This window comes from Gasterosteus aculeatus, chromosome 17 (genome assembly GCF_964276395.1).
Source record: "Gasterosteus aculeatus chromosome 17, fGasAcu3.hap1.1, whole genome shotgun sequence".
Classification (NCBI taxonomy): domain Eukaryota; kingdom Metazoa; phylum Chordata; class Actinopteri; order Perciformes; family Gasterosteidae; genus Gasterosteus; species Gasterosteus aculeatus.
Window position 1 is genome coordinate 21,318,699 of NC_135705.1, and position 25,699 is coordinate 21,344,397.

The following is a 25,699-nucleotide window of genomic DNA, read 5'->3' on the forward strand; positions in this document are numbered from 1 at the left end:
ATAATGCAGTCATATATATATATATATATGTAATATATATATATATATATACACAATTTAACAGCCTACACATACAACAAAATATAATAAAATAAATGTGTGTATTTAGTTGTAAGTCTTCTTTTCTTATATTTGCTCAAATAAATCTAAATAAAATCAAAAACTGGTGCAAGCTCGAGCAACAGTAAGACTGGATCAACTCTGGTAAAGTAACTAATGCGAAACAACAGCTGCAAATCCATACGCTTTCTCGCGAGTCGTTTTTTTGTGTCACGACTGTGCAAAATGTTTTTTCATTTGCGAAAAATAAAAAGCAGAAAGCCATTAAAAAGACCTTTTAAACTGCCACAGGAAAGCCCCTTCTTCTCGAGCGGTTGCTTCCCTGACGCACTGCTGTCAGTTTGTGACACGGTTTCTCGTTAGAAGCCGTTTGACACACGCCGCTGCCCTTCGCCTTCATCCGCTGCACTCGTCTTGTGAGCAGCCACGTGATTGGGGATTAACCCCCGCCTCCCTGCCGTTAACCTCACGCCCCGCTGAGCCAAAATGAGTTTGTTAAGAGCGGCGAGGGCACACATGGTGCGAAGGACCCCGGTGACCCATCAGCTGACCCAGTCGTCCGTCATATTAACCCTGGCGGGGCCGCCTCCTTGTCTGAGTTGTCCACAAAGACCTTTGTTTCAGAGATTTCTTTTATCGACTTACCTCGGATACACAGAGACGACCTGCATGGCAACATTTTTAGCACGTATCATGTTTCCGATTTGTTTGGAAAGTGGAAAACACCCCAGTGTACATACTTTACATTACATACTTCATGCACACAGTCAGGACCACGAGCTCCGTGACGGTGGAAAGGATCAATAAAGTAGATCAGACGAGTGCATCATCTACATCATCACAGAAACCAGAAACAATAGAATTTGCTTTAAGTTAATACATTCGTTCTTTATACCGTTACAAAGTTAGGCGCCGATGACGATCACATATTGTGTTTTGGCCTTAATTAAAATGCTCTGTTTAAAGCTATGGAGGCTAAGCAGCAGCATTAAATCCATGCTGCAGCGCGTCACGTCACTGTCATTACAAGTGCATGTGTGTTATGTTCTGTGGTCACATGGTTTGAAAATGACTTTTTACATGTTATTTGACCCCTCAGTTATGAAGCGTCGTGTTGATTAGATGATACAGATGTTGGTATGTTGTGCTGCGACGCTTTATTTTACTGTCTACTGCGCTATTTTTAGAAGTGGATCTCTGCTGCTTCTCGCCTCCCGTGTTTCAATTCGTCAGTAACGTGGAAGAAGGGCAGGAGGGGGCGTTAGACGTCAGGTCGCTCTGACAATGACTCGCGCTGACGTCAATGGTGAAGGTCTCTGAGTGAAGCGTCCGTCGGGGCAGCCCTGCTCCACCAGCTAACATCCGCAGAGCAAGGTGCCTGTTTAATGTGGGAAGTGTCTTTCGGGGGCATTTATTTAGCATGTTTGTTGGCTTTGAGTGGGCCGCCGGCCCGCCAGGCGGCTTGTGGCATGAATGTGACGTTTTCTGTTGCTGTTTTAACCGCACCGCATCCTGTTTCTCTCTCATGCCGGTGCGGTTTTAATAATGAAAACCTTACTTCCGTCATTTCCATTGAACCGGCGTGAAGCCGAGTCTTAAGTCTTCTCGCTTTACTGGAAGTGCTCACATTTGTAAACAGTGGGGTTGGAAAAGGGGGCCGATGTCGTCAAACAAAGGCACGTGAGCCCAGAATGAGGAAGTGACCACGTTGACAGCGGCGTCACTGAGAGAAACATTGGGGGCGGAAGAGCCAGTGACCTTTTATTGTTTATTCTCCAGCAGACAGACTTGAGTGCGATGATAAAAATAACCGTTTCTTCCTGTCACATATGCGGGATTCTACCAGATAAGCAAGTACATGGACAACTAACACCACCCAGGAAGTGGAAGCTCTCCTCTCACAATGAGTGCGTTGCTCCTGGTCTGAGTGTGGCGTGATTCCCCGTCGGGCTGCTGGCTGACCCGCGGGCGCTCGGAGGACGCGTGGTCGAGGCCATCGGATGAATGTGACTGGGGATTGTTTGGAAGCAGGTTGAGACGACACCGTCACAGCGGCATGTGGCGGTGGAGTGGGAGCGGGAAAGAATGCAGGCGAGTCTGAACTCAGCAACCCCTGAAAGCGGCTGCTGGCGGTCACGCCTCTGGCATTTGTGCGTGTTGTGTATGTCGGTTAAGACGTGGATTTGTCCATGTGTCATCTTGTTTGGGGCCGCAAACCTCCAAGGAGCTTTTAGACTTTTTAGAAGAGGAATTCCTCTCACTTTGTCACGGGAGCCGGCAGTAAAGCGGCTGTGACGACGCTTCTCGTGGATCCAGCGCAGGGATGAAAGCTACTACAGAGAGACGGAATCGGAACATCTGCTTTGCTGCTTCATCATACAAAACACCCACAGCGGTTCGATCTTTTAGGGTGAAGCCGCACCTCCAACTTCTTTACTGTGTTTACACCCTCGAACACACTGAAGCCATTCGTTCCCAAATCACGCCAAACTCAACACCCTCACTGGCAGCTGTAAGCGCCTTCAATTAGTTAAATAAAATAGTTACTTCAAAGCTGCGAAACAACGGATGAAAGTCTACACGTCCAACCTGCGTGGCTCTAGTTCAGCGCCTCATAACGAGCTGCAAGCAGTGAACGTGTGCGTGTGTGTGTGTGTGTTGGAGGGGGGGGGGGTAGTGAACTGACTCTTCCGGGTGAATTTGCGATGGCCTCGTATCCCGTGTGAATGTGGAAAGTCCCTTGAGATTAGTTTGAGTCCACTTGTGAGGCCTGAAATCACCGCTGGCACAAAGAGACAAAACACACATCAGATCTGCAGTTGTGTGTTGGTGTGTGTGAAGCCTCTAAACTAAAAAAACTAAAAAGTGTTTCTGCTAAATCCTAAAATGATTCTTTTGTGGTTACTTTGAGCTTCCGATCTGCTTCCCTGTGCCTGTTTACCTGTTTACCAGGAGCACAACCTGGACTGGTTCCCGCGCATGCGGGCCATGTCCCTGGTCAGCAGCGATGCGGACGGCGAGCAGAACGAGATCAGAAACCTGCAGGAGAAGCTGGAGTCCACCATGAAACTGGTGTCCAACCTGTCGGGTCAGCTGACGGAGCTCAAAGAGCAGGTGGGTCCGACAGCGAGCGGCGAGCGGCGGATTCTGTCTGCCGCTTACTGAGGATGCTACTGTCAATCATCCCCGACACCCCCACGAGGCCCTCAATCAGCCTTCAGTGGCTTGGTTCTTATTGGGTTACCAGATAAAACCTTTCTGGATATTTACAAAAGCAAATATATCAATATAGCAAATATACCCTTATATCAATAAGACACGTATGTTGTGACTTTAAAACTATTCCTTCTAAAGGAAAAACACGTCGTGCTTCTCGGTTGATTCAAATCTGCTGATACTGTGGACGAAATGAGGATCCGATTGCGCAATCACTGCAGTCCACCCTTTCTAGTAAACCTTTTATGTGTAAATGTCTTTACCCTTGAAATGAGAACTATGTGTGAGGAAGTGAATGTCACCGAGACGTTTGACCCAGACAGGGGAAATGATTATTGTGTTGCTGCAAGCGGCGAAGGGCACCGGCCTCGCTCACATTTCAGTCCAAACTCCTTTTATTAAGAAGCCTCAGTAAATGGAAACTAGCATCCGGGCAAACAACAGTCCAGCTGGTAAAATTGGCATAATGAGACATTTACAGATGTTCTGCTGCTCTCAGAGTTCAGGCGTCCACTCGACGTGTCGCAGAACTCTTTCTCTTGGACACTCGTCACAAGACCCCTTTGTCCTCTCGCTTTTCACATTGTTGTGTTTAAGCGCAGTCACTTCCTGTCGTGCTCCTGCTGCTGTAAAGGTCGGCGCCCGCTGTTTTGACTCACGGGCTTTGCTTGATCTCTGAAATATCTCCCCACGGACTTTCAGTATTACTCGCTTGTGTTGTGCCGCTTTCGTCAGAGGAGACAACGGGGATGGCGATTTACAGCAGATTCCGTTTTTGAGTTCAGCCGCGCGTTGGTTTGTGTAAAGCGAGAGAAGGGATGGACGGAGACGGGGAAGCAGCTCATCATGAGGACGAGGACAGCAGAGGGACAGCTGGACTCATTTCACTGTTTTCTTCTCTTCAGATGACCGAACAGCGGAAGCAGAAGCAGCGGATCGGCCTGTTGGCGCACCCTCAGCACATGAACGTCAACCCCCAGCAGCCTGCGTGAGGGGTCCGTCACAGCGCCGCCCGCCCGCGTGTGTGTGTGTGCGTGTGCGTGTGTGTGCGTGCGCGTGCGTGTCTGTGAGTGTGTGTGCGTGCAGTCGGTCACGGTAACATAAGTAGTCATAAGGCGACGTGTAGCTCTGCCTCGCGCACGCATCCCTCTGCACAGCAACACTCGCCCACCTCCATCTGTTCAGGCCCGTTTGGAACTGGTGCCAAATGTTTTCTACGTAAAAGACGGATCTGGTCTCTCAACACACGGCCTTTACTGGTTGAACTTGAAACACGATGAACGTGACTGGACAGGAGGGATTAGTCGCATTTGTTTTAATCAAATGTTTTCTATTCATATTTCTGGCATAACGAGCAGTATTAAATGTCTTATTTTTGTATGTGGCCGTGCAATATATTAACTTAAATATGCAACCCCGTTGGCGTGCGCATTTATATTATTCAATTATGTCTTATTTAAAAGCGTGGGCCAATTTTTCTGTTGGTACTTAAATAGGGAGTAGTTGGTTGTCTGATATAATATAGAAATAATATTTAATAAGCTGGCATTTTCAATTTGACTTTTTTTTATTCCTCAATAGAGATCGTATACATAATATATTGTGCCAGATAGTTTTCTTTCACCTGTGCAAATGCAATGGTGTCACGTCTCAGTGCTGACTTGTTTTCTTATTTAATAGCGTTCATAGGGGTTCATGTGTCGGTCACATAGAGCGCGTCATTTATTGGTTATTACAATTTGCTCAGGAGTTTGTAATAAACGCCATTAGCATAATTTCCTGCTTTGCAGCAAACATGTTCCGTTGTGCCTGTTTCTTTGTTTCTAGTCTGCTTGTGCAGAGTCACCAACTTCCACCCAAATGTGTTAGTTGGTTTTCATGCTACTTTCTTTTTTTTGGACCATGTTTACATAACGTTTGTTGCATATTTTTGCTTTTACCGATGAATGTTAAGACTAAAAATCTAAGCACTGTCAATTTGTATATTAAAGTAGAATTATTTATTAAAATTGCTGTAATTATCCTTTACTTCATGTTGTCTCTGTTTATTGGTCGTTTCATAGAAGTAGTGTATCGCCTTTATTAATAAGCTCTGGTATATCATCTCCCAGATGAAATTGAGGGGGGATCAGTTGTTTTAGTCCTTAGAAACCAGCGGTTGAAAACATACAACGTGTTTTCAGTGCGTCACCAATAAGACGAGGACGTGTCCTGAGTTCATCTTTTGGTGAAGCTGCCTCTCGGCGGGAAACGTGCGTCAGTGAAAGCAGCAAACGACAGCAGCACAAGTGGAACGTGTACGCAGGTGGATTTAGACGCACTAATTGTCTCGACTAATTCTAAAGGTCGATGAGCCCATCCGCCTTAAAGCTGCAGTATTGAAACACTGTTTTGTGTTGAGTCAGACTAAAACTGCTAATCGCTGTGCTAACACGCATCTGCTCGTGACTTTCTTCAAACTCGTATGAATCCTCCACATCTGCTCGTAATAAACATCGTGTTCCTCACCGACTCATCGCAGCGTGACATGTTGGTGAATCCAGTGGAACGACGAAGCTCAACACTCGAATCTGTGTAGATGAAGGATTGCTGAACATTACACTTTACACACAAAGCATTTAGCATTTAGTAGTGCAATGTATCTGTTTTCAGTATTTAAGTGGGCCGTGTCACAGCCAGCGTTACATTAATTGACTATTAATTGTGGAAATAATACTACTTTTATATTTCTGCTTTGGTTACATGTGTTTCAAATATTAACTTTTTTAGGATGAGATTTTACGTTCAAAATACCAAAATCCATTGAATATAATGCAAAGATTAAACGGTGTAGTGAATATGAATTCTAATATATTTTATATTTTACTAATGACTACAAAAAAATGATGAACCGTAACACACTTTAGCGACTCTACCTTGACTAATACACTAACAAATTGTAGCACTTAAATTGTAATTTTAATGCCACTTATCTATAGTTTATAGATTTATTTGAATTTGATGAAATCACACTTTCTTGTTTCTTGTTCTTCTGAGTTTGTATCCTTATGGTTAAATGCACTTATTGTAGCTAAATGACATCTAATGTGATGTAATATAATATATTGTGATGTAATATAATATATTATAATGTAATATATTATAATGCAATGTAATATAATATATTATAATGTAATGTAATATATTATAATGTAATGTAAAAATAGGGTAAAAAACCTCACAACGCAGCATTTCCTTCTCCAGAGCAGAAAGTTGTCGCGGGTTCGGGTCTCGGTATCAGACGGCGGTCGCTCCGCTTCTATCTTTAGACCCGGCTGCTCCGGGACGTCGGGGGGTTTCAGCGGGGGGGCGAGCGCCCAATCGGGAACCCTCGGCTGTCGGCGCACCTGACGTCACCGGCATGGATCCGCCGCTCGGCTCTGGACGTGGCGGGGGGGCAGGTTCGGTGCTACCGGCATGAGGAGGAAAACAAACCGCTCCGCGACGGTTTCCCGCCGCAGGGGCACGTGTCGCACAGCAAGTGGGTCCAGTGGGAAATGACACGGTGTCCCTCAGCGCGTGACCGCCAAAAGACGTCTTGTCTTGTTGGTGTCTTATAGTACAAGTACATATGCTTCATATTTCTACTAGTATGTATTCATGTCATGTTATTAATAGTGCCACATTAACTTTACTGTGACCTTATCACACCTTTTCGTGGTAAACTATTACTGTTAGTGAGAAACGGGCCTTTTCTCACACGTCACTCTAGAGGCCACGCGGGGTTTTGTCACAAAGTAATAAAACGCCTTTTTGCACTTAGCGGATTAATATCCTAACCGTGACGAGGCCCGGCGCTCTACTTTCTCTCCCTGTCAACACGCTGAGGGCAGCGCGGCGCTACACGGGACTGCGGTGGAGGAGCACTACGCGGGCGGGTTGTGCTCCAGCAGCAGGGCGCGCGGGGGGGGGAGGGTGAGGCGCGCGGGGGGGGGAGGGAGGGGGCGCGCGCGGGGGGGGGGGGGAGGGCGAGGAGTTGAAAGCGCCGTCCAACACGTGAGGCTCATGTGACGGTGTCGAGTGTGTGTCTGCAGCCGAGAGACGCGCCCGCAGTCACAGGGTTTATTTAACACGTAGACACAGACGCACGCACGTCCTCCGCGGACCCGCAGCCTCCAGGGACGCGACACGGCAGCACGCGCGCCGCTCCCCGGGAAACGGACCCGCTCTCCTCGCGCTCTCCTGTCATTCGATGCTCCTTCCTCTTATTCGTGTTTGAACGCGAGCGACATGGAGCGGATCAGCGTGGACGTGGCGGACGTGCGAGGGTAAAAGCAGCGCGCGGAGCCGCTTTCTCTTCTGTTCCAGTCGAGCTCGAGTCTTAACTAATTCGCTTCTGTGTCCCAAGGATGGATTTCTCCATGTACGTGTACAAGCCGCGGAGGGGCGTGAAGCGCGGCGCGGAGGACAACAAGGTAAATCAAGTCCAAACGCCGACATGTTGCCGCTTCCCCAGCGGCGCGGATCTCACACGCAGCCCGTTTCCGACCCCCCAGGAGACCTACAAGCTGCCCCACCGGCTCATCGAGAAGAAGAGGCGCGACCGCATCAACGAGTGCATCGCGCAGCTCAAGGATCTGCTGCCTGAACACCTGAAGCTCACCGTGAGTCTCTTCTGGGACACGTGGGCTCCAACCTTCACTTTGGGCTCCACTCTCAAAGAATAAAAAGTTGTTTTATTTTAACAATGAAAATGAAAAATGTAATTTTCTTGTAATCGTGTCGTTTATTACAATTTAAAATTCGATCGATCTTAATTTGCCGGACTGGTCTTGCGTCGCCTGCGTCCTCTTCAGCTGCACAACGTGTTACATAAGAAAGATCAACACGCTTATCGAAGGTCTTCCTGTTTTAGACGCTGGGTCATTTGGAGAAGGCCGTGGTGCTGGAGCTCACGCTCAAGCATGTGAAAGCCCTCAGCGGCGTCCTGGAGCAGCAGCAGCAGAAGATCATGGCGCTGCAGAACGACCTGCAGATCGGTGAGTTCCGCGTGTGTGAAGCTACCGCCGCCACGGCCGAGCGATCTGTTCCTCCGTCAGAGGAAATGCGTGCTGTAGAGGTTCATTTTCTAACCCTGCGGTTCCGATCGACCAGGTGATCGCGGCGGCGGCGGCGCCGTGGAGGCCGGCGAGGAGATGTTCCGCTCCGGCTTTCACTTGTGCGCGAAAGAGGTCCTCCACTACCTGAGCAGCCAAGACAGCAGCAGGGACCTGACCCCCTCCCACGTCATCAGCCACATCCAAAAGGTCGCGGCGGACGCCCTGCATCATCAAAGTGGCGCCGTGGAGGCCGTTCCCCAGGCGACGGAGAACCTGAAGAAGCAGCCCGCCGGAGAGCCCAAGAGGGCGTACGAGGGCTCGGCCAAGAACTGCGTCCCCGTCATTCAGAGGACGTATCCCCACGCGGCGGCGGGGGAGCAGAGCGGCAGCGACACGGACACCGACAGCGGCTACGGCGGAGAGCACGAAAAGCGCGACGCCAAAGCCCAGTGGTCACAGAGCCACGCCAAGGAGGGGGAGCGCAGGCGCGTCGCGGCAGCCGGCGCCATCAAGCAGGAGGCCGACGAGCCCCGGGCCAAGAAGTCCAAGTCCGACCCCTCAGAGGACGAGACCCTCTCCGGCCGCGTGGGGGGAGGCTACATGAGCTTCTCCCCCAACCAGCCCCCCTTCTGCCTCCCCTTCTACCTCCTCCCACCCGCCACCTACCCGCCCATGCTGCACAAACGCTGGTACCACGGGGGGATGCCCGCGATGTACCCGGGCGTGAGCAGGACCCCGGACACGTCCCCGAGGGCGGGCTCGCCAGCGTCCTCCTACCAACACCCCATGGACGCCCCCGCTCTGCCCAAAGCGCCACAGCAGGTCGCCCCGCTGAACCCGGAAGCCAAAGACTGAGCCAAGGCCTCCATGTTGGAATCTCGCCCTCTGAATGTGGATGTGGTTGAAAAGACGCTTACGACAACAACAACAACAACAACGACGACGACAACCCACAAACTCCGGGCTTCCCTTCAAACCTCAGCCGGTGTTTGGCACGTCAGAACCCTGAGAGGGGTCACGGGTCACCGTGGTCTCACCACCAGCTCCCCGCACACTGAAACCGGACCTTCACGGGTCGACCCGGCTCTGAAGCGCTGTGATGGCGACGACGGCTCGCTGCTCAGTGATGAATGTCAGAGGTAAACGACGAATGTAAGGCCCAGAGACGCCCCCCCAAAATGATTTGGACCTACTTCTTTTGCACACACACCACCTGCCAATGAGTGTAAAGAAAAGCGCCTCGTAAAGGCTGCTTGACTGACCTTTGACCTGCTGTGGATCTGCGCCACGGAGGATCAGCTTTAAGTGCAGCTGCAGTGAACGGGAGACCAGAGACACCGACACCCTTCGTTACCTCGCGGCGCTCTGAGAGTTCTGGGTGTTGCCCCCGTACGGCGTGCGCCTCCCCGTCTATTTTTAAAAGTGAAGTGAAAGATTTCCTTTGTGACTCATGACTATTTGTGCGTCCACACGGGTCCCTGTGAAGTCACGTGGTGTAAATTGTTGTTGTTTTTGCTCAAGCTACTCGTACATCTCTATTTTTGATACGTGACCCGCCATCGCGACCCGATGGAGGTCGGTCGCTTCGCTGCTCCACCTGATTAGCATCTCGCCCACAAATTCCCCGTCAAGTTAAGGCCTGATCTTCGCTCATTGATGTTGCCTTCACAGACGCACACAGACACACACAGACGCACAACGACACGACGTGTTTCAATGTATTCTTGCTTTATATGTCGCGTCTGAGGCAGAAAGAGTGAATGTAAAGTCTAAAGAAAAGTAATAGTTTTGTATAGAGGTACTTGGGATTTTTATTTTGAAATGTAACAAAAGGTTGTTTGTTGTACATATTTTGTATATAAAGTATTATGAATATATATTAATAAAGCTTCTTTTTTCTCCCTGCCTGTGGATGTTGGCTCTCGGTGTGTGACGGGTGGCTCCTCATAACAAACACTTACATAAGTCTTACATAAGCCTGAGAATCAATAGCACGTCTTATGTTACACTACGCAGATTCTAAAGCGTTTCTAAGACGCCGACGGTGGAAGTTGTTATTTGATTGCGTCACAGTGTGGACTGTGTTTGCTTTCTGAACACTGTCCTGCATATTAGACGCTGAAATGTATAATCTGCATTATACATTTCTAATAACGGTACATAGGACTATGTGGCTACTTGACACCACAGAGGATGGAAATGGTATTTGAGGTTGTGGGAGGACGAACTTTATATCTTTGATCAGATTCACTTTCAGATTGAATAGTACGGAACCGCCCCCCCTCTTCCCTTTTCTTATGATCACAGTATTGGTGAAGTTATTCCAGCGCAGGAGGACTGCTGAGGGGCCTGATGGGCTCACCAGTGGAGTCACAGCGCCTCCTTGTGGAATTATTGCGTCACACCATTTTCACGCTAAGTGATGAGTCCTGCCGCCTATTGAGAAAAAGTTAGTAACAACTTTAACACTAAATGTTATTTTATCCTTCGTATTAAGGGTTTTAAAATGTGAAAGGATAATCTATTTATACATTATGACACACAATATGTTTACCGATTAATTGGGTTTAGGCCTTCAGAACAGTATTTGATTTATCTTCTATTCTTGACTCATATTTCACAACACAATCCGAATAAGTAAGTTAAATCCGGCAGGAATACGTTTTAAAAGAATCTCTTCGTTTACATCTACATTCTCTATTTCTTTCTGTTATCTTCCATTGGTTCCCATCTGAAGGTGCATCACACCGATGTGATTGAGGCAGAATGGGGCCTGAGGTGGAAACTCCTGCCGACAGCAGTGTGGAAGAAGATCAACATGAGATTAAAGAGCAGCTTCCAAGAAGCACAGAAGGGAATGACCTTGTGATTGGGATGCAGCCGGATAAACGCGTCAGTGGGGGCTGTTGTTGCTGGGAACACAGTGTGCACTGTGGGGGAGGCAGGCTGTTGCTGGAGGGGGGGCTGATTTCTCTTCAGCTCACATCACTTATAGTTAATCAAACATCAGGATGACCTCAAGGAGACGGTGGAAAAAGCTGTTTCGGGCTGTAATCACTGCCGGTGATGCTGTTTCATTCCTTGGTGAGTGAACAGCACCGTGGGAGCATTTATTAAAGGTCTAAAGTCAGAGCAGGTACATAAATGCTGGTGCTGTCAGCCGTTGTTCTTTCTAAATGTATTGATTTAAACATAATACAATTGATTGTGGCTGATACTGTTGAACTAAATCAACCGTAAACAGCAGCGAATCATTATTTAAAGTGACTAAAAACATTCCACCGTTTTTGGCACACTTCCTTTTTTTGTCTCAAAAACATTTTGTCCTGGACTCTCTGCCTGTCTCTTTTCTACCCCCCCCCCCCCCCCATCACTCCTATAGTCTGTGTGTGTGTGTGTGTGTGTGTGTGTGTGGTTGGTCAACTCTAACTTCCCTTTAAGCATTTCCCAAATTGTTCTGTCCACTACTGTGTTTTTATTGTTATTTTTATTTGTGTATTCTAAATAATTTGTTCATTCCAGTTTGTTGTTTAGTCTATTTATGAATTATTAAGAATTCATATGAATTATTCTTATGGAAGAATGTATTGACACACTAAGTACTTATGTTCTCACTCACGGCATCTTAGGCGTGTAATTGATGAGCTGAAGACCCCTCTACCGCTCAGTGACCCTTGACCTCTCAGTGACCCTGTGCCTTCTCAGTGACCCTTGACCTCTCAGTGACCCTCTGACACACGCTGCATTGAGATTGTCAGGAGAGACACACCGTTAAGTAGCATGTAGGAGGAATGTACGACATGCATGTGGAAATCTTAATAACTCTCTACATTTGACATTCAAACGATCTCATCACAGCCTGTGGAACCCGAAACAAATAGTGTGTCTTTGTTAAAAGGATTGAATACATTTGAATTGGAGTTGCTGGTGGTTTACATCTTCATTCCAGTCTCATGTGATTATATATATATATATATATATATATATATGATATAAAACGTACAACTAGAAGCTGAAAACAATCTAAACGCTCTAACGCTGCATAACAGGTGACGTATATGTTGGAAATTGAGCATAAACTCTTAATCTACAACCACCAGTAAACACAACGGCTGCTTGGCAGTTTACAGCCAAGCAGCTAATATCTATCTATGCTGATAGATCTGATGCTGGTCAAGATTACGCTAATTGTACTGATTTATTCATTTGGTAGTTACGTCTATAAAGCACAATAACCCATGAACTGATATTCCATTACTTGTGGAGTAAAAATGACACATTTCCCCTTTATAATGCGGTATAATTATAATGTTGAGTTCCTCAACCCTTTACATAAATGCAGGAACTGTTCAGTCAAATAGACGTTTATTATAGAGGAACAATATCATCTGAGTACTGAAATATTACTAGCTAGTAACCCATTTGCTCTTTAGGTAATTTAACTTCAGTTTAAAGTTCTACTCACATAAATGAATTAATAACAAAGATGCTAGCGCATTATTCTTTTTTTTCAGTTCTCAACTATTTGTCTTAATATATTTAATAATTTGGCGTAATCGCGGTTATTATCACAATGAAGCCAAAAGCCAAAAGTTTACGGTTTATAACCCGTTTATTAACCCGCTCTTATTGTGAAACCCCCCAGAACGGAAGTCCCAGCGCTGTTCTTTAAATCCCGCGCACGTCTCCGCGCGCCACCCGCCGCCACGATGCTGCTGCCGCTGCTGCTCGCGCTCGTGCTCGTGCCGTCGGGCCGCGCGCAGTTCGCCCCCCCCACGGTGAACATCAGCCTGGATGAAGACCCCGCGGTGCGCTGGGACCCTCTGCTCGCGGTCTTCGACATGGACTTCCTGCGGAGAGCCGCCGCGGAGGTCATCGAGTGAGTTCCATAGTTCCGTGTTGTGGGCGGAAGAGAAATGATTATGATTATACGAGTTACATATTGGACCCAAGTGGTGTTTAAATATTACATAAAGACAGACATAATCTATCCTGAACTGATTCCATCCTTCTGTAAACCAGAGAGATCACATTTATCAGCATCGCTGTCATTTAGCGAGTAAAGCAATAACGTCATCCTTTAGACCCGCCCACACCTGGGCTTCATGCACCTGAGTCCAGGAAGGAAAATAAGTCCATTAGTGCATTTTACAACTTTTATAGTAGAGATATTCATGGGTTACTTCTGACCAGTTAATTCCAATTCCTAAAAAATGATACGTGATTAAATATGAACTAAATATATTTGGCCGTCAAATGTCGAAACCGGGAATCAGGATTCTGCGGTTCGGCATCATGTAAATGAGCCTGAGGACCAGTGAGCGGCAGCTTCCTGTTTCAGTGTCATGTGAGTTCAGCCGCTGCCTCCGTCCTATAAGGGACAAGTGTCTGCCTCCGTCCTATAGGGGACAAGTGTCTGCCACCGTCCTTTAAGGGACAAGTGTCTGCCTCCGTCCTGTAAGGGACAAGTGTCTGCCTCCGTCCTTTAAGGGACAAGTGTCTGCCTCCGTCCTGTAAGGGACAAGTGTCTGCCACCGTCCTATAAGGGACAAGTGTCTGCCTCCGTCCTGTAAGGGACAAGTGTCTGCCTCCGTCCTTTAAGGGACAAGTGTCTGCCTCCGTCCTTTAAGGGACAAGTGTCTGCCTCCGTCCTGTAAGGGACAAGTGTCTGCCACCGTCCTATAAGGGACAAGTGTCTGCCACCGTCCTATAAGGGACAAGTGTCTGCCTCCGTCCTGTAAGGGACAAGTGTCTGCTGTTATGTACTGACATTATGGCCCGTGTTGCATGTGAGTGCGTTTTAGGAGCCGTGTCCAGTTGTAGTTGTCTCGCGGGACATTACTGCTTGTGTTTTTGACTTAACGATCTCACACGATTTGTATCTTAAATATCAGAGAATATCCACGTTTCTTATCTCAATATACATCCTGCTGGATTATTTCCAGTACAACGTCCTTATCCACTTAGATCACTCAGGTTTTATTTAGTATTACAGTATAAAAGAGAAAGTGGCACTTTGACATCTTACTGAACTATTTGTGGTTAACAGCTAACATGAAGTTTATTTATTATGAACACATCATGGCAGCCTTCAACCAGCAGTGAACTAACTTTGTGCATCTTCCAGTTCTGACAGTTTCCTCCCTTGTTGTCAGTACTACAGTTCCAAAATGGCTACATGAAGCTCTTATTCCTCTGGCGATGGACCTTGAGAAGTACATTCCTCAGCCGTACGCGGGGGAAATCCGCGGCTTGGCCTCACACCTCGGAACCCCTTCAGATGTCATCATTCTCAACTTTGCCTATGAAATATCTGCGTATGTATGACTGAAGACTTAATTACAATGTTAGACTCGGTGTACAGTGCAGGAGCTTACGGTGTCATGCTAGTGGCGTGTGCTGGATCACACATGCAGACCTTGTCATGCTTGCAAACAAACTTTGTGCGTTCCTAGATTTTGCACTAGCATCGTAGCTCAGGACCAGAGGGGGCACGTGTACCACGGCAGGAACCTTGATTACCCACATCCTGTCCTGAGGAATCTGACCATGGACGTAATATTTCTCAAGAACGGAAAGGTACAGAACACCCGCAAAGTGCTTCAATGACGTCGTACCTGCTGAATTTATGTTATAAGGAGCTTTATTTGACAAACCCAATTAGGAGGCATACCGGGGAACGTCGTTTGCTGGATACATTGGCCTGTGGACGGGACAGAGTCCCAACAAGTTCACCATCTCTGGCGACCAAAGAGGTATGACCTCGCTTCTTTTCAGCCGCCATGTTTGTCCAGATAAGTTGCAAAATTTGATTTGATTTGATTGTTTGTGATCACCAGGCACTGACCGCTGGTGGAACTGGTGGAAGAACGTGGTGTCTGCTTTCATTTTAGGGCGATCCCCAGTCAGCTGGCTGGTGAGGGAGGTGCGTACCGTATTTTAAGGATGCATGAGGTAATGAAACTGTGAAGGTAGGAAGTGGTTGAAATCAGTCACTTATTACGACCCTCATATTTACAACAACCACTTTACTTCTTCTGGGTTTACCGTTCACAATAAAAGCCCTCGACATAAAGCATATGTTGCATCTCTGCTATCCGAGTCGTACTAAATGATGGGAAATATGTCACATATTAATGTATCAACCACCATTTTGCTTTGCAATACTGACTTACACTGAATGCAAATCCACTCAACAGACTTGTAAATTTGGTGCTCACATGCAAGTAACGCCAGAGCTGACGAGTCTTGTTGTGAACTTCTGTCTCAGCAGCAAATTAAACTCATGTAAACCACAGACTTGAAAGTACCCTCTTCCTTACACTTTGCAGACACTGGAGGAAGCGAAGGACTTTCAGGATGCAGCGATGCGTCTCTCCAAGACGCCCATCATCACCGGGGTGTATTACATCGTGGCTGGGACGCGAGCGGGGGAAGGCGTCGTCATCACCAGAGACCGAGCAGCCGCTGCTGATATCTGGGCACTGGATCCTGTGAGTGGAGGGTAGGTCCAAACCGAAGACCTGAGAAGCATGTGTTCCATCAAAGCGCTGGTTTGAGGTGGGATAGTGCAGTGCGGAACCCGAACATAAAACCTGTGCGTTCCTGTTCCAGATGGTATCGAGTGGAGACAAACTTTGACCACTGGCTCCCGCCTCCAGCCAGGGATCACCGGCGGTGAGTCATCTCACGCCATCAATGCTTCCGTGATATCGTTGCAGTCACAGTTTTTATACTCTTGCTATATTCACTTTGTAGAGACACAGCCAACAAAGCACTAAACGCTACTGGCCAAGATCACATCAATATGGAGACACTTTATCAGGCATGTATGAACTAACAAATCAATACTTCAGGGGGCCAAAGTACACACAATACTGAGAAATATTGTGTACAGCATATTTTGAACTCTAATTTTGCCTCACAGGTTCTGTCGCTGTCTCCGGTGTGTAGTGGGTAAGCACAACTTTATTCCTCGCTGTCTGTTTGTAGGAACCACAGGTCTGTTCATGTGTCGGTGAACTGTGTGCAAACTAGTGTCTGTTCTTTTGGAGCCTTTGTTTGACTCACAGCTTCAGCACCTAGCGAGTAGGACACAGAGCAGCAAGAGCTCAGTGTCTGTGAGAACATCGACAGCTTCATGTTTTGGGCAAAGGAATGATTATTCTATCTGTATTTTGTATAATTATATTGCAGCTTCAGCTAGCGGCATGTAATAGTTTGTGTTGATAATCCCCAGAGGAACCATTTACACAACAATAATGAGTGCAGCGACCCCCGACAAGTACAACACACTTGTTAGGTCACAGGTAACTGCATCTTTCGTATTCATAATAAGCAACAAAGGGGTGACGTCTCACTGAAAATGAAGCCTTCTCCCCCTCATGTCTTCCAAGGGCTGTCGCCGATCTGACGGGAACTGAGCGGTCGAGACGGTTTTTACTGTAGACTTCATTCAACGTGGTTACCTGAAGATCCTCGATGGCGACGACATTTAATCACCAACGATTAGAAGGGAGTTGGACTCATTGTCACGGTGCTTTTTTGATAATAAACATGGCAAACAGAATTCAAATGAAAAGCTTAATAAAAACTGTACTTGCTTGGTACCATCAGGAGTCAGCTGAGTGTCGAGAAACACAGAATTTCTAAATGACCCAAGTTGGAGGAAACAAGATCGCAGAGAACTTTTGTTTTCCACATCAGATTGTTGATGATTGATGAATACTTGCAGGTTAAACAAGATTTGCTCCCAAATGAGGAGCTCACGAGGAGTCAGCTTAGTTAGCTCACATGACACTGCTGTTATTGCACAAACGTGTTTCAGTGCTTCATTATTTCCCAAATTGAAGCTTGCAGCACAATGAAAATCTGATGGAAAAGACTGCTGAACAATTGAATATCTGTTTTCATATAATTAATAATAATTCATATTCATTGTTTATAATTGACTTTTTTTGTGGTTATGACAAATATAAAAAGATACCTTTGAGAACTTCTCTCAACCTTTCTCCATATTTTCTGTTGTTTTGTTAACCTAACAACCATTCATAAGAAGAATAATGGCAAAAGTACAACACACACTGGAGACATTTGTTTTTGTTTTGCATTTCATTGCAGCACTGCGGTAAATAAAAATTATATTAGTATGACATTAAACATTAAACACGTCCACAGATTTGAAAACCTCCCCAAAAAGAATCCGCCCCCTGTTCCAGGCTTCCGGTCTCGTGCTGAAGCTGAGTGACGCACGCGGAACCCGGAAGGTCGGTAACATTTCTTCCTCTCGAAAGTAAAGAAGTCCCGCCTTCTTTGCGCGCGGGCTCCCGCGACGTGCGCGACCTTCTCCGCGAGCACGCGCGGGACCAGCAACACTTCACAGCCGATCACATGACGTGACAAAGCAGCGAGCTACTTCCGGTGTAGACCGCCGCTAGCCAGACTGCTCGCGTACGGACCAGCTCGCCATCCAAGATGCTGGCCCTCATCAACAGGCTCCTGGACTGGTTCAGGACCATCTTCTGGAAGGAGGAGATGGAGCTCACGCTGGTGGGGCTGCAGTACTCCGGAAAAACCACATTCGTCAACGTGATTGCAGTAAGTCGCCAAAGAAGCGCGTCATTCCGGGCCGAGGCTGCCGAGCCGGAGGGAAGCGTTCTGTTCACGTGCTGCTCAAAGGGTTCTGGTTCTGGCTGCTACGTTCGTGTTGTTGTTCCAAATGTTCAGGCCGGGGGGGAGGAGGAGGGGGGGGGGGGGACTTAACTGAAGGTGGTGCTCAGCCAGAGTGACGGAGTTGTTGACGGCGCGCGGTCACGTGAACGCGAGTTGTCGTTGTCGGGACAACTGAGCGAGGCCCGGAGGCGTAGCAGCTATCCTTATGCAGCATTAAATATATATATATAATATATATACACACAGCTGGTGGGTTGAAGGCTCGGTTGTTGTTGTTGTTGTTGTTGTTTACGTGTATCCAGGTGACAGGCCACGCCTCGGCCACAGGGAGCCTCCTCCTGGATTCATCAGTCCGTTGTGCTCATTTCTAGTGATTCTCGTTGACTTTGCCCTGTATGAGTCATTTAAAGCAGCTGTATTCTAGTGTGGATAAAGGAACCGGGCTGCTTGTTACTGTATGCGGGTGTGCCGATGCCATCATCTTAAAAATGATTTATGGAGTCAAACTGGTTTCATTTGTGACCTCTGAGTGCAAAGGAACCACATAGACCTAAAGCAACTTGGACAATTTGTACAGAATGTTGCTGCACAAATAGTAGTTGGTGAAATGAAATATGTGGATATTTGTGACCGTAACACTTCATATTTCAGTTGCTCTTTGCAGTAATCACTAACACGCTGCCTTTTGTCCCGTGCAGTCTGGCCAGTTCAGTGAAGACATGATTCCCACGGTGGGTTTCAACATGCGGAAGGTGACTAAAGGCAATGTGACAATAAAGGTAGGCGGCTAATGAGCACAGACGTCCAGTTGGATGCTTTCGCTTCTCTGTCTTTGATTCTTTTTTAAACCGGCCCGCCGTGAGTCCACCTCTCAGTCTGTATAATTGTTTTATTAAGGGACAAACCTATAACTGTCCCTATTGAGGCTGTTTGGTTGTGGGCTTTGTCTCCTCAGATATGGGACATAGGGGGACAGCCTCGCTTCAGAAGCATGTGGGAGCGCTACTGTAGAGGAGTCAACGCGATTGTGTAAGTTTCACGCACTCTTATTTTTTCATATAATTGCTTTTGGAACTTTTCTTTTTCTGTCACCAGATCCTAAATCGTTTTTTCTCGCCCCTTTGCAGTTACATGGTGGATGCGGCGGACCGAGAGAAGATAGAAGCTTCCAGAATTGAACTGCACAACCTTTTAGACAAACCACAGCTACAAGGAATTCCAGTAAGAGGAGAATTGTGATCTCTTGTTCAAATGATCAGTAAGCGATGGGTCGCAGCGACGCAGACTCGACCAAACACTAAGTGGTCATTTGAGCCCATGCCGGGATTCTCTTTCAGTTTTCAATATCTAAGCAGACGGGCTGAATTGATTTGACGGGGTTTGACTTGCTGGATCAATTTGTGCTGCGACTCGATGCCGCACACAGTTTATTTCTTCCTCACAGTGAGGATTCGGTTCCGGTTCTAAGCGGTGGGACAGTGCTGAGACGTCGCTGTGCAGGACATTGACCACGCCTTTCTCTCTCTACTTCATCTCTCTCTCAACATTTCAGGTTCTAGTACTGGGCAACAAACGAGACCTACCCAACGCGCTTGATGAGAAGCAGCTCATTGAAAAAATGTGAGGCTTTTTTCTTAATCCTGCACAAACTTCGGGACTACCTCGGATGTAAATCATCGCGTTGTCATGACGACTGCGTGATGAATCGGTGTCAGTTGTGATATGAGGCATTTCCAATTCATTAAATTTAACCCAAACTACCGGTGGTGAATCTAGAATACTTGAATAATTGATACTATGAAAAGCTTTTCCCAGAACAATGGAGGCCGTTGGCAGCAGCTTATTAACGCCGTAGGTTTGGAAAGAGACCGCAGACAGTGAAGCTGAATCCTTCAGTTTGCGGTACTCAATATAAAACTGGACCCAAATGGCGTTGCTGGGATTTGGGGACTTTAGGACACATTTTGGACCATTCGATCAGTAAATCCTAAAATAGACCAAAACAGATGTTTCTACTGTATCCCCCGACTTCAGCTCACTAGCAAGGCTGTCTTTGAACAGGGCCTACAATGCTGCCATTTCACTGCACGTACCACTAGACACTAAGAGTGCAAGTTTGGCAGAGCACACCGATGTGCTAAGCTTCTACTCTGCTAAGCGCCCCCTTCTTCAAATATTAACATTGTCAGACTGCTGACCAGCGCCTCTACTGCCCAAAAGGACAACGTCCCAAAAAACTGGATGGGGGCATTATACGATTTTGTTCTTTAAGTTGCTTTGAACCTAAATCTAATGTCTCCTTAAAGGTTTCATATTTCCTATTCCCTTTTGCAGGAACCTATCTGGCATTCAGGACCGAGAGATCTGCTGCTACTCTGTTTCCTGCAAAGAGAAAGACAATATAGGCAAGGAGATTATCACAGTTAATTCTTACCTGCAGCCGCATATATATATATATATATATATATATATATATATATATATGTTGGGTGTTGTGTGGGCCTGCTGTGCTCTCTAACACGTGTCACTATCCCCCTGCAGATATCACGCTGCAGTGGCTCATCCAGCATTCAAAGTCACGGAGAAGCTGAAAAAGAAGGCGTCCCCGTCGCAGCTGTGGCCTGAGCCCCCTAATGGTCACGGGACCCCGACAGCCATCTTATTCCAGCTATCTGCTCACTACCGTCACCACCCAGTACACTACCATAGATGCCCCCTGTACAGCACTACCGCCACCACTACTCCCCAGAGTCTGCGAGCGTTGTGTCAGTACTGCGCGGTGGACGTTCACACCCATCATGCCTTATCGCTGAACATCTGTCCCCTTCGACACAAGAATCTAATGATGCTGCAGCGTCCTGGCTACACTGAGACGCACCTCCTAATCCCACACGCGGACAACAGTTCTGTTGCTGGTGTTTACGTGAACGGTTGCCATTGTAGTTATTTGCCAAATGACGACAGCAGCTCGTATTGATGCGGCCCGATCCCGCCTTTCCTATCGCTCGTATTAAGTGACGTTTACACATAACGTAAAGACAAAACTCGGTGTTTGTTTTGTCCAAAGCAAAATCCTAAAACGGGTCAATGGAGTTTAAAGTGCCTTCGAGGAAGGAATTGCTCTAATCAGACACTTTAACCCGATATCCTAAAGGAACAGCAGCAGCGTGACGTGAACACGCCGTCTCATTTAGTATTCCCACTAACGCACTGCGATGTCTGAGACGAGGCCGTACTGTCGACCGTGTACCTTCCACTTGTTTTGGAAGGTGGGTTATTGTGGTAATGCTGCCCCCCCCCCTGCAGCCTGCGCCGCTCTAATGTGGCTCCAGACTGATGGATGTTTCAGGAAGCGTTCTGAGCACAGCGATGTACCCAAAGCATCCGTTGGATGATCCCTGTGACCTCTGGGTTGGATAACACAAAGTCCGGAGAACAGAAGACAATCTGTTAGTTTAACGCGTCGGACGCTTCATGTCTTACTCGTCTGCAGCCTCGTGTCTTTTTGTAGAAGCCTTAGCAGCACTCAAGACGCCGTTCATCAATTGACGTGTAACCTGTCAGCCACAGGACTTCTTCCGCATACCGACACTGTAAATCGATCTGCCCTTTGCTCCGCTTGTTCAGCTCCATCCATTTCTAAGTATTTTCTTCATGTGTGAGCGTTGCTGATGATGCACGCAGTGCTCTACGTGGCTTCTGCCTTTCACTGTCATTCTTTCTGCACACACATACGAGTTGTTGGGCGTCCGTCGGTGATCGTAGGGATACGAAATGACGACCGTTGGTGACTGTGGGTCATTTAGGGGAAAGCTTTTGTTACCTGTGTAATAATATAATAGAATATAGCCATTTGCATGTGCAGAACTTTGTAAATAAGATTCAGCATTTTTATTCCAACAAATGCCTGTCATGCCTTTCTTTTTCTCCTCCTGTGATTGCTAATAAATTTGGTTTTATTTTTAAGGTGTTCGGTGTGGCGTCTCGTGGTTAATGTGTGTGTTCACCACAAGGTGGAGGCAGAGGACCTTGGAGGCAGTTTAACCCAAAGTCCTCATCACAGACCTTCCAAAGTCCTCTTAGGTCATCGCAGACCTTCCAAAGTCCTCTTAGGTCATCGCAGACCTTCCAAAGTCCTCTTAGGTCATCGCAGACCTTCCAAAGTCCTCTTAGGTCATCGCAGACCTTCCAAAGTCCTCTTAGGTCATCGTAGACCTTCCAAAGTCCTCTTAGGTCATCGCAGACCTTCCAAAGTCCTCTTAGGTCATCACAGACCTTCCAAAGTCCTCTTAGGTCATCACAGACCTTTCCTCCTTTTTTTGTAGAACAATGTTAGGATATTTAGAGCGGCACTGAGTCCACGTGAGTGACCACAGCTAAGCGTTGACCTACTGTCACAGCACAACGTATTGTGAAAGGAGGATCTGGCAGCCTAAATACACTCCCCTCCATTCTTTCCTGCATGTGGTCTTAACTTGGTCCTACCTCTGAATAGCTGTGGCTCTGTTATATCCATTAAGCAGCTATTGTTACTTACGGATCCCATAATGGATGAATAACACCTCCAGTGTTTCTTGGGAGGGAAATGCACCATACTAATGCATTACACACAGAAATACAACACTGCGAGCAGAATGTTGAGACGTGCGCGGGAAATGTGTGTGACAAACTAGGGGGCAATAAAGCAAGCCGTGTTCTCACAGCTGGAGCTCGCAGGGAGGAGGCCTGAGCCGTTAAAGCAAGCGCCCCTTAATTAATCTTATTGCTTAAACGCACTCTCCATTCATTGTGTATGAGGGCAGCAGTGGGAACGTGTGGACAGATCTAGGTGTTATCCGACGAATTCCATGGATCACGTGAGATGTGCGTGTGTGTGTGTGTGTGTGTGTGTGTGTGTGTCCGCATGGGAACTTTGTATCCGTATGTATGTGTGTGGTTTACATTTGCAACGACCGCCAGGGATTAAGTGGTGGTTACAAACCTGCCACGAGGATTTATGTAAGCAGGTCATAGAGAAGACCCGAAGGCGTGACACACTATTAATGTGGTTTCACTCCATTACATACCAAAGGGCTCATTAGGTAACCCACAATGCTTTGCACATACCACAACTGCTCTTTCTTAGGTGTCCAAACACGCGTTGGTCAGGCCTGTGAATGACCGCTCATCCCCAAAATTAAAAGAGCTGCTATAAATTTGAATTATGGAATATTTGTCCGAACATTTTTCTCTCCCCAACAGCTTTCCTTCCATTTAATTGCAACAACCGTTGGCCTAATAAATCCTCATTAGAACATTGATGGGTGTTTTTCATTATCAGGATGTAACTCAGGATGTAAAGGTTTGGCCTTACTCTGATATTCAACCTTCTGTTTCTCCAGTTCTCCTGTCTGTAGAACGCCCGCCTGTCTGATGCACATAAACTGTTGGTGATTGAAGCAGCTGTCGCTGAAACGTGTTGATCATGGTTTTATCTGGGTTTATCCTGCATTTAGTTTCCCCCTCTGCCCTCTTATTCCCTGTCATTATAAACTCAGACAGGCCTGTGAGGGTATTTAGTCCATTTCCAGCTTTTACACAACGTTTATGATGAGACTGAAGCCATCAAGCTGCAACCATTTGGTTCTCAGGGTGAAGATCACTTAATTGCTGATTTACAGCACTTGTATCAGAAGGAGTAATGAACAGCAAGATATTAATTGTAAAATTCAGCAGAGAGTTACTGGCGATGCTGCTTGACTTGGTGGAGCTCTGTGTTTAATACACATGTGTGGTATGAACAGACGTTCGTATTGAAGACATGATTTCAGAGACCCAGCCGGTCAGTTTTCTTCTTACCGTTGTTTGCATGAAGTAAATAAGTTGTTCCAAAGTCCCTAAAGGAAGGTACCTTAAGTTTGAAGCCATTGACCTGCATCTGCAAGCACTTCATCTTGTCCCAGTGCGGACCGGTTAGTTTGGCACTAATAACCATGTGTGGAATGTCACATGATTCATACCGAGCGGCGTGGCCCGTATCACCGTCCCTTACTGCTCGGCACCCTGTAAAGAGCAGATGGTCACAGTCCATCTTAACTAGAAAAATGCCTTCAACTGACCTGCTTAACAAGGACCGTTTAGTGGGTTTGACTTGATGGGATTTTCAGTTCAGGGATTTTTATTGACTTTTTTTCGCATTCTGATGGCAATTTATTTACACTCATTGACTTCCTTTTAAAACGAGCAATACTTCATTTAAATGTTGCCTAAAGCCGCAGCAGATGATTAGCAGCCCAGTCGCCACGGGATCATGGTGTTGCTCCACCACTGTGGTGCAAAACAAAATAATCATTATCCAACCAGCCCAATCGTTTAATATTGGTCAAATAAAATGATTGTATGGCTTATTGCAATCCTGTAACAGCTGAGCTTTTGGACACTTAATCATCTCTTTGCGTGACCACTGACAGCCGTTCAGAAGGGTGAGTTTCCCATCTATAACATGTGTAGCGTTGCACTGTGGGACCTTTAGTCATGGGACCATACACGCCTTCACACGTGACTTCTGACATTGAAATGAAACGGCAGCCAGCGAATATACTGTGACTTTATAGTAAGTAGCACACAGGAGTACAGAGCCTGAAATATTCATCACAGCCAAATGATAAATCCCAACAGCTTTGCATTGGCTATGTTATATGAGAACGTGGTAGAAATATCTGTAAGAAGTTATCATGCTTTGCTTATTACATACAAACCCTTTTAGACTTTAGGCATTTCACAGATTAAAAAAGATGAAAATATGATGAGGAAAATCATGTTTAGCTGGTCGGTGTTTTGATCCTAAAAGCGGAAAGAAAAAATGCTCAAACTTAAACTGTCCTGTTTCATAGTGGGGACAGTGAAGTGTTCAATATGCATGACTTTAGTCGAGTGGCTGTGAGCCATAATAAAATAACGCAGTTTGAGTGTCAAACGAGAAAGTTATGACTTTCTTCTTTTTTGTGATTGTAGAAGTGCAGAAAAGCTGCTGAGAACTCCAAATGGAATAAATCCATTTCCACTCAGTGCGAGTAATCTTTCAGGTCCGCGTCCTCTCAGATAGTCGGCTCTCCTGTGAACGCGTTGGTCCTCTCACCTCCTCAGATTCCATTAAAAACCACAGCTCCAGCTCCGGGGCTCTGATCAAATAGGCCGGTTAATGCATTTCTCCTGCGTTGTGATGTATTTTTTTTCTCCTATGTACCTCATATTTACATATAGATTGAGTATTTATCATTCTGCATTTTAAGGCAGATTCACTGTAATCCACTTTATTAAACCATGTTGGATTTATGTATATTTAATGAAAAGTTGATGTAGGGAGTGTAATTCTTTGAACAAGAGAGATTACTCTGAATGTGGCTTGAATAGTAATGTGGCCGCTGTGAGCAACTGAACTTGTAAATCTTCAATTGTTGGTTTGATCAGTTTTTTTAATGGTGTAGTGGCGTTTGCCTTGTTCCAAACACATGTGAATAATCATGCAAGTATCAATCCTCAGTTTCTTTATCCTCCTGTAAAAGCGATTGAAATGACATAAGTCATCATCCCAAACACACAATCCATACTAGCAGAAGCCGTTTTACGGTGTGGTCCCACACCATCCTTCTTCCACTGGGATGTCACCACAGTTCCACACAAAGAAAGCTAGA

General features: G+C 46.5%; 4 protein-coding genes across 27 annotated transcripts in view; all 4 read left to right on the top strand.

Annotated features, from left to right (window-relative positions):
* itpr1b (inositol 1,4,5-trisphosphate receptor, type 1b) overlaps positions 1-5,304 on the top strand; it is a 55,627-nt gene extending 50,323 nt beyond the window's left edge. For 19 of the 22 annotated variants that reach the window (XM_078092452.1, XM_078092454.1, XM_078092462.1 and 16 more), the window contains 2 exons: positions 3,013-3,174; positions 4,182-5,304. In XM_078092452.1, coding sequence (XP_077948578.1) covers positions 3,013-3,174; positions 4,182-4,268 — 249 coding nt within the window. In that variant the 3' untranslated portion in view covers positions 4,269-5,304. The remainder of the gene's footprint in view (positions 1-3,012; positions 3,175-4,181) is intronic. The other 3 variants (XM_078092466.1, XM_040205011.2, XM_040205010.2) reach the window with 1 other exon arrangement.
* Positions 5,305-7,185: 1,881 nt separating this feature from the next.
* bhlhe40 (basic helix-loop-helix family, member e40) lies at positions 7,186-10,259 on the top strand. Of its 2 annotated transcripts, XM_040205012.2 has the most exons (5): positions 7,186-7,583; positions 7,664-7,730; positions 7,812-7,919; positions 8,171-8,294; positions 8,410-10,259. In XM_040205012.2, exons 1-5 carry the CDS (start codon positions 7,546-7,548, stop codon positions 9,207-9,209), a joined length of 1,137 nt encoding a protein of 378 aa, XP_040060946.2. In that variant the 5' UTR covers positions 7,186-7,545; the 3' UTR covers positions 9,210-10,259. The 2 variants fall into 2 exon arrangements, with proteins under 2 accessions (XP_040060946.2, XP_077948593.1); XM_078092467.1 differs by having other exon boundaries at positions 7,664-7,919.
* Positions 10,260-12,902: 2,643 nt separating this feature from the next.
* Positions 12,903-17,349, top strand: LOC120835204 (N-acylethanolamine-hydrolyzing acid amidase). 2 transcript variants are annotated; one of them, XM_040203903.2, is made up of 11 exons: positions 12,903-13,233; positions 14,510-14,671; positions 14,810-14,933; positions 15,019-15,109; positions 15,194-15,279; positions 15,686-15,858; positions 15,969-16,031; positions 16,113-16,179; positions 16,282-16,310; positions 16,594-16,663; positions 16,751-17,349. In XM_040203903.2, exons 1-11 carry the CDS (start codon positions 13,064-13,066, stop codon positions 16,775-16,777), a joined length of 1,062 nt encoding a protein of 353 aa, XP_040059837.1. In that variant the 5' UTR covers positions 12,903-13,063; the 3' UTR covers positions 16,778-17,349. The 2 variants fall into 2 exon arrangements, with proteins under 2 accessions (XP_040059837.1, XP_040059836.1); XM_040203902.2 differs by having other exon boundaries at positions 13,003-13,233; positions 16,726-17,349.
* Positions 17,350-17,570: 221 nt separating this feature from the next.
* LOC120835205 (ADP-ribosylation factor-like protein 8B) lies at positions 17,571-21,996 on the top strand. Its single transcript, XM_040203904.2, has 7 exons — positions 17,571-17,951; positions 18,725-18,805; positions 18,982-19,055; positions 19,154-19,247; positions 19,579-19,646; positions 20,361-20,431; positions 20,568-21,996. The coding sequence occupies exons 1-7, from the start codon at positions 17,829-17,831 to the stop codon at positions 20,615-20,617; spliced, it is 561 nt and encodes a 186-aa protein (XP_040059838.1). The 5' UTR covers positions 17,571-17,828; the 3' UTR covers positions 20,618-21,996.
* The last annotated feature ends 3,703 nt before the right edge of the window (positions 21,997-25,699 follow it).